The sequence below is a fragment of the Belonocnema kinseyi genome, chromosome 1 (genome assembly GCF_010883055.1).
Source record: "Belonocnema kinseyi isolate 2016_QV_RU_SX_M_011 chromosome 1, B_treatae_v1, whole genome shotgun sequence".
In the NCBI taxonomy this organism is placed as follows: Eukaryota; Metazoa; Arthropoda; class Insecta; order Hymenoptera; family Cynipidae; genus Belonocnema; species Belonocnema kinseyi.
Window position 1 is genome coordinate 173,432,031 of NC_046657.1, and position 8,948 is coordinate 173,440,978.

Below are 8,948 nucleotides of genomic sequence, written 5' to 3' on the forward strand. Positions count from 1 at the left end.
CATCATAACTAGTGACAAATCATGATTTTTTCAGTATGAGCCACTGACAAAGCGCCAAAGCTCAGTTTGGAAGGGAAAAGGCGAGCCAAGACCGCAGGAAGTGCGAATGCAGAAGAGCCGAATCAAGTCTTTGTTCATCGTTGCCTTCGATTCAAAGGGTGTAATCCATAAGGACTTCGTGCCTTCAGATGAGACGGTAACTTAAAATTCTATTTAGGTGTTATGCATCGTCTGTGGGCCAGAATTGTTCGAGTTCCAACAAAATACTGAGTTCAATGCAGTTGGTCGTTGTTGCACAACAATGCGCCGCCACACAACGCGAAAATCGCCATTAAATTTTTGGCTATAAAAGGCGTCGTTGTGCTCAACTATCCTCCATACTCGCCAGATATGATTTCCTGCGACATCTGGCTATTTCCAAAATTGAAATTGACACTGAAAGGAAAATCTTGCTACGCCGTTGCTATGAATTTTTCTATGATCGTTCATAGTGCTGTATCGATTCAGGCGTAATGTATTTTTAATAAATTGGTATGAGATTGAAAAATAAATAAAAATTGATATTTTTTGTGTGATCAGTCCCCGCGGATGAGGGACAAATGGTGTACCGTATTTGTTATCGAATTTTCGGTACCAGTCGACAAGAGCATCATAGCTAAGTAGAATGAAAAGAGAGGTCTTATAAGGGAGTTACGACGATTCTACTCAGAATATTCTATCAAACTAGTAGTCTTGATTATCGTTTCTCTTGAGGGTGCCAAGTTTTTACTGGTCCATAGCCTGAAAAGAATCCCTGCGAAAGTCCTGCAGAGGACTTTCTCCGGATCGTCGTATTGAGTCAATCTCAGACTGTCACCACCTATCTTACAGTCGCGAGATGTGGATGCAGCTGAAACATTACCGCAATTGCCCCAGAAACAGGTTCCATTTTCTGGAATGACACCCGCTCCCGGTGAAATATCACGGCAGTCCTTATGAAAACATTTAACCTATATATTTAGTTCAATGTTGTCATATGGACCTCTTTTTCTTTCTTCTTAGCAGTGGTGTTGTAATTGATCGGAACCGAGAATTCGATCACGACTATAGTTCCTTTCTCGAACTCTTGGAGAATGATCTCAGGAGCCTGCTGTCCACAAACCGTAGTTCCTGAAAATTTGGCACTTCTCGTTTTGGAAAATTGCCTCTATCTCCTGGAAAATGTTCGGCAGAGCTGGGTCGCGGCCAAACCCGTATGAATGAAAAAGATGGTAATTAATCACCCGTAGAGCTGCATTATGTATAGTCGGATATTCCGTATTCGAGGTATTCCAAAGGGGAGTGCAAGTGACAGCGGACAGTCATATGTTCATTTCCTCCTAGTTTTTTCAATAAATTTATTGTTTCCAGTTCTTGTTTTAATAGTTTAGCCGTAAATATACATACATATTATAGAAAATAATAAATATTTGTTTTCATATATATTAAAAATAGAAAAATGATTCTTTTTGACATCAAAATTTTTCATCAATGAATTTATGTTAGTAGTACGTAATGAATTATTTTTAAGCAATAAAAATAATTATTTTGCAATTTTTTTCCACTTTTTCAGCAAAAAATAGAATTAAAAATTAGAGATAATGTTGATTGATTAACAATGATTCACTACGTACTACAAGCATCAACTTTTTAATAAAGAAAATTTGGTGTCAAAAATGATAATTTTTCTATTCTTAACCCTCATTTACCCTACGTACTTTAGTATATTGTTACCCCACGGGAATAAAAAAAATCCGGCGCAACTTCTCAGCGACGAATCGATTAAAAGTTCATTTTTTACTGGAAAAATTTTTTTGTGCTCTAAGAGGCAATGCGGAAAAAAATTTCAAATAAAAATTATGAAAGTGTTTAAAATTTTTTTTTTAATTATTACAAAATCTTGTAATATTTGTTTCAAAATTATGTAATTCGGAGTTAAATAAAGATAAAAGTGTTTATATGTATTGATTTCGAAAGCTCAAGAGTCACACTTGTAGGTGGTATAGGTGAAATAATTATCGGTTCCAAAAAGTATATTTATTTTATTATATGAAAATTGCGAAATATTGCAAAACGTATAAAAATATTACTTGAGAAAAAATCATGTTGCATTTATAAACGGGGTAGAAATTAAAAAATGAAGGTAATGCATTAAAAAATTGTTAATTTATTGAATTTTCGGACATACAATTCTTATTTTAGTGTGCCCAATATTGGTACAGTTTTACTGTATGTTCATGGCACATGGCTCTATTGAATCGCGGACTTTTGGGGCACTTCGACTTTGAGAACGCGTCTCTATTTTCCTTTCTGAAAAATGAGAAAAATATTGAGTTTTTGTATTCAAAACTCTATATAATAAGAATGTTAATTTTTTTTAAATTCATTTGCGAACTCATATTATCATTTTTTTCATGAATACGATGGGAAAATTGACTTTTTATTCAAATTATTTGCTTCACTAGGGCTTTTGGAAGTAAGGCATGTAGATAGAGTAATGCATTTTCCTTACTTCTGATGTTAAAATTTTTAGGAGCGGATCTCTCCCAATTGCAACATTGTACACTGTATCAAAAATAGTCCTGTTACGAAGACATTGGAGATTCAGAATTCTGCGTGCGCACTCGAGAGTTAAGCGCGGTAAAATTTCTGCTGTAACCACATCTCATGACCGTGAGATAGGTAGTTAGTCTGCGAGGGACTCAATATGAAGATACGGGCAAGTCTCATGCACCCTAAGTATACCGAGCGACCCAAGGGCGACCACCTTCTGCATTTTCCCAGAATGTGTCTTAACATTTCGTTGATACGCAAGGATGCTTTTCAGACTATTAACTGGTAAAAACTTGGCACCACAAAGAGACCGATGATCAGAATGACTATATAAACAGAATATTCCAAACATAACTGTCACAGCTCCTTTATAAGGTCTTTATACCTGTCTTTCTTGTCATTCTCCTTGGCTGTAATGTTTTTGTTTAATGGTGCCGAAAATTCGATAGAGTGAGCAACAGAAACAATTGTTTAGAATATGAAATTCCAGTATATGCGGCACTTCTCATTTTCGAAAAATTGACTCTATTCCCCTGTGTATGTTTGGCGGAGCGGCAATAGGGCTAATTCCGTAAGAGTGCCAGATATAGTAATAAAGCACTCTTAGTGCCGCATTGTACCTTTGGATGTACCTCGTTCCCGCATGAGTTAAATAACTAGATAGTATGTGTCCTAGACGTTCAGCGTGTGCATGACACGCTCTGCAGCTGCCATCGGGAATTACAGAATAAGATGTATATTTGCAGAATACTGGTCCAAAATTTTGCTTATTATATCATTCTGAGAGATCCTTTAGAATACAAATATGACGTTTCGAAAACACGTCAATTGCTCATATCAAATATATAAGAAATGGGAATTTTTGAGCCTAAGAAAGGTTAGTTTGTGGCCTGCGTGGCGGCATAGAAATGGCATTGATCACATCAAACAAATTTATTAATTATTTATTCACAATCCTGTTCTTCGTCTCACAAACGGTGTAAAGTATTAACATTATTCTTACATTTTCAACATTTTATTATAGCCTACGACCTCGTACAACTTCTGTAACCGCAAAACTGCAATGTACTAGCACAGCAAACCTCTCTTAGGCTCAAAATGAATTAATGAGAACAATTTTGGATCAATGAACACTTACGTGATATCCTGAATGCTGGTGTTGGACCCTGCCATATCGAAGTCAATTGTTCTAGGTTGGTTGATGAACAACTTTATATTTTTGGGACCTTTATCCGCGGGTGCTTTGAATTTTAGAGAATGAACTTTAACGGCCTGGTTAAAAGTTATCGAAATGATGAGCTGATCGTCGCAATCACTTTCCAAGTAACCTCCATCAGGTGTTAAACTTTGGACGAAGGAATGCTCGTCAGATTCGTTCAAACACTCACATTGTGCCTTTGTTATAAAGGTGCTCAAGTCCATCTACAAAGCAGAACGTCGGAACTTCAGTAAAAAATAAAAATCTCGCGACGAAATATTTCAAGTATTACCATTTTCAGCCTGCAGCAAACAAATTATCCTCATTCCCAAAACCAAATCGCGTGAAAAATATGAAATCCGAATTGTTTGCTTAGAGATTTGAAAAGGACAAAATCATTAGGTTTATCAATGTTTTTCATTTTTATTTAAACTCTTTCTTTTTCTGTTAGATAATATGTATCGTTATATGTATATAAAATTACACTCGATTTTGTGTGTTTATCGTTCTAACAGTAAAGCAGCGGTTCTACTGGGAGCCGTTATAATGTTCATAGATGGCACCTATATTCCGTGTCAAAAGAGGACACGAAATTCCTAAATTCCTTTAAAAGTAAAATTACACGACTCTATAGAAAATGTACAAATTCATTGTTAAAAATAACAGCAAGTCACGTGAATTATATTACACATTATTATATTTGTAACAATAACCAACATTTGTTAATAAATTGAACTTCAAAACGAACATGCGATGGAATAAAAAGATACCAAGTTGCTTGATTAAATATACTGTTAACAAACTTAGCAAAACTCTGAAGGAAACAAAATTATTAAAATTTATATGGTAATGGTGAAAATTACTAAAATTTAATTTAGCACAATCGTGAAGACTCTCGCTTTTATGATCAGTTTATCTTGAGAAATACATTCTAGTAAAATTTTCCAAGGTTAAAAATCGTCCGTTTTAAATTTATCGAGCGTCTCCCTTTTGCAACTTGTTCCAAAAATATAAAACCGCAACAAGTAAGAACATGCCAAGCACGTGAATGTAGACATTGTCAGAAGAGCGTACATGTCCAGCAATGGATCCTTCGGAGTCGTCTGCATCACCGCTTCCGTAGAATTGTTGAATTTTTGCCTCCAGTCCATTTGGGTCGGCTCCTTGGCACGTTCCTAATTTTGTCCGATTTCTGTAGAAAATGAAAGTCGGCATTGCACTTACTCCCTGCCCTGCTGCAGTTTCGGCACATTTATCAACGTCGACTTTTAAAAATATTGCGTTTGGATACTTCGTTGAGAGTTGCTCAAATACTGGAGCAATTCGCTGACACGGTCCACACCTAAAAAGAACATGCATGTAATTCAGTAGGTATTATTTTATTTACTTTTACCCATTAATATTTGGTTAGGTTTTTACATATCTAAATCATTCCTTTCAAAGGAGATCGACAGACTGTAATCTTTTTTTTTTCTTCTCGAAAGCTCACCAGATACCTGTCTGAAATTGAATTTGAAACTTATTCTAGTATGCACCGCTCAGTTTATACTAGCATTACTCCAGAGTCAAAGGGACATTGCCGCAATTGAGTCGCAATGTTAAAACAAAATTATAGCTATTTTACCTTTTAATAAGCAAAATACGTTCTTACTTCGATGGGTTCTTCGAATATTTGGCTATTGTTCCTTCACCGTTAAGGGGGTCTCCTGGTGTGAATCGAAAAAAATCGATTTTTTTAAATCTTAATTTGTCACAAAACTCTCTGTAAACATTTCTACGAAGTTTCAGCTCGTAATTCCAAGTATTTCAGAAGATATAGCTAAAAATGCAGAGACATTTCCATTCATATTGTTATATTCTAAAACTTTAAACCGTGTTTTCTCTATTGAGATATCCTTTCTTTCAGAGAAAACCCAAAAGACTAAATCAAACTTGTGGAATGGCTCCCTTCCACTCTCTGCTCTCAACCATTTGCTTCCATGAGCAGCTTCTGGAAGATCACACACAGTCATAATCTCTTAGAAATGTACGTAAAAAAGAAGCCTTGGATTCAATTATTCTCGATATTTCTTTATAAAGTTCTATTTAAAAATTGATTCATTTTTGTTCATTATTCCAATACTCTTGCTTAAAAGTAATCAATTTTTATAGTAAAATTAGTATGTTTACTTTAATATTTTAAGGAACACATTGATGGTCCAAGGTTCGTTGCGATTAATTGGAAAAAAACCCCACCTTTTAAAAACCTAATCAGACTAAAGTAATATTCTTGCTGACTTTTACTTTAATGTACATTTAAACATACGTACTTCTGTTTTGGTATTGTTGTTTTGTAGGCAAATAAATCTATGCCTATTTTTTTCATTTTCGAACAAAAATATTTTTAGAACTCGCTCTGGCCATTTTTATGTCTTATGGAGATAAACATGTAAAATGTTTCCAATTTTTATTTCTTCGATTTTTGACAGAAAATTATAAATCAATTTATTTGATATTTGATATCGTTCGGTCCGCTCATTGTACACCGTATTTGCTGCGATCCCAAGCTGCGATCACTGACAATGAGTTGAATGGCAGAGTAATAATAAGTTAAAAAATCTATAGCTGCTCTCAGGGTTAAACCTGCAGCTGGTGTAAGGACTTCTTTACTTCAAATCAGGAAACTTTAAAGCCTCAGAGCGAGTTCTAGAAATATTTTTTTCAAATAAATAATAGGCATACGTTTATTTTTCTACGAGAACTATTTGGCCAGCAGGCATGCAATAGAGGAAGAGCGATGCTTTATGATCCGGAGAAACATCAATATCAAGGTTCTTCTCAAGCCTAAAGACCTGGCTGGAATGGATGACGAGCTTCGTGGACATTTTTCCGGAGAATGCCACTTCTGGGCTATTAATTATTGTGTGTATAATGCAGCGAGAGCTTTGGCCGATGCGAACCGTAAAACAAAACCAACGGTTGATCATACGACCAGAAGACGAATGCATTAACTTGCCATAAAGATAGTCTGGACAAGACAGTACGCGTCCCGCATTCAGTGTGTGATCGACTACATCACATCTGGCAGGAATTTTACCGCCAAGGTTCGAAAGTTTCTGCGCGAACTCCGGACCCGTTATCACACATTTAACAAGTCAAACCTGCTGACCATCAGGCAGCATATTGTTGGGAGAATACGGATATTATCTGACGCTAAGAGAAGTCTAGAGCGGAGGGAGAGGTGGGTCAGAGAAAATCAACAGTTTCTCTCTGACCCATCTCGACTCTTCCAAGACCCTCCAGTTAGTGTCGACCACCCGCCCAAACCAGAGGAGGTCGAATTATTTTGGAGAAAAGTCTAAGAAGTGCAGCATAGACTGGACGGAAACTCAGAAAATATAATAGCTTCAAGGAGCTGTGTGATGTCCTCATAACACTTGATCAAGAATGCCCACCTATCACTACCGAGGAGGTGAAAAAAGTATTAAGAGGGATTAAGAACTATTCCGCACCGGGACCAGATTGGATCAAAACCTTCTGGTGGAAGAAGTTTTCTTCAACCCATCAGCATTTGGCCCGTATTTTCACCTGATATTTAAATTCGGAAGAGCGGATTCCGGAGTGATTGGTTGAAGGGCGCACAATACTCCTGCCTAAAATAGGCAGCTTATCTGACCCGAAGAATTACAGGCCAATGACTTGTCTGAACACACTGTATAAGATATTCACAGCTATCCTCAATAATAGGATTGTTCGGGCAATTGAACCTGTGTGGAAAGAAACGTATGAACAACGAGGCTCAAAGAAAGGCGTAGCGTGATGTCGGGAGAACCTGCTCATCGATAGATGTGTCTGCAAAGATGCAACATTCTACCAGCGTAACCTATCGATAGCCTGGATTGATTATCGGAAAGCTTCCGATTCGACCTCCCATAGAATTATCGTCTGTCTTTTGGAAAGCTTAAAGGTTCTTCCGCAAATCGTTAGGTGCATAGAGAAATTGATGCCGCTTTGGAAAACCGGATTTACTATCTCATCTGGCAAAAATCGTCTTACAACTAACAAGGTCACCTTTCAGGTCCACACCATAAGCCAACTCCTCTTTTGCCTTACATTATTGCCACTATCTCTAGCACTTCGCCATTCCGCTGGGTACTTGTGCGACAAACCTGCAGATCGAAAGTACAAGGTCACTCATGTATTTTACATAGACGATCTTAAGATCTATGCTAAAAAAAAGAGCGACTACATCTAGCTCTAGGGATTGTCGACCGATATACTAAGGAAATTGGAATAGAATTTGGATTAGACAAATACGCCAAGGTTTATTTGAAGCGAGGAAAACTTAATTGCATTCAGGCTGTTACATCTATAAAGGATACTCTCCGAAGCAGCTAGGAACGTCTCATCCGGCAAATTTGGTCTTCCGAACTGTCGGCGAGGAACAAAGTATCTGCAACGAACATGCTTGCCGTCACGGTAGTACTCTAATTTGTATTATTTCCATGGACGAAGAACGAACTCAGATACCTTGATATCGGGACAATAATGGTTATGCACATGAACAGAAGTATGCAATTTAAGTCTTCTGTTCCGCGACTGTACATCGCACTCCGTCAAGGTGGTCGCGGAATATTGTGTCTTGAATGTCTTCACAACAGGATTATTCTGGGTACAGCACATGAGTCGCAAATGGAAGAGAACCTCTTCTTAAACTGGTCAGGAATCACGAAGAAGTGGGCAAAGGAGCGTTTCTATACGAAGCAGCGGAGAAGACTTAAGACTTAACTTCAGTATTAGTGGTGCGCAAAATGCATCAAATCTTATCTATCTCGAGTACACACTCCTGAAAGCCCGGATTAAGAAAGCACAAGAGAAAAACTTTCGTGAACAGCTCCTCGATAAGAAGATGCACGGTATCTTCCACAGAAAGTGGAGGATCAGTCAATGTCGTGTGAGCTAACGTTTGCTTTCCTTAAATCGCCCGGATTGAAGTCTGGTACGGAGGGTTTTATTTTGGCATGCCAAGACGGTGTCATTTCCACCTTAACATACCGTGGCCGCATTTTGAACCAAGACATTCCGGAGGATAGCTGCAGGGCGTGCCATGCACACCCCGAGCATATAGCTCACATACTATCTAATTGTCGAACTCATGCGGGAACGACCTACATCCAAAGGCACAATGCGGCTCCTAGGG

General features: G+C 37.6%; 1 protein-coding gene across 2 annotated transcripts in view; it reads right to left on the reverse strand.

Moving 5' to 3' along the window:
- The window catches only part of LOC117170676 (thioredoxin-like protein 1), a 69,198-nt gene that overhangs the window by 29,650 nt on the left and 30,600 nt on the right, over positions 1 to 8,948 (reverse strand). For both annotated transcript variants that reach the window (XM_033357614.1, XM_033357624.1), the window contains exons 2-3: positions 4,844 to 5,111; positions 3,710 to 3,993 (exon numbers count right to left, since the gene is read on the reverse strand). In XM_033357614.1, the coding sequence (XP_033213505.1) occupies positions 3,710 to 3,993; positions 4,844 to 5,111 (552 nt within the window). The remainder of the gene's footprint in view (positions 1 to 3,709; positions 3,994 to 4,843; positions 5,112 to 8,948) is intronic.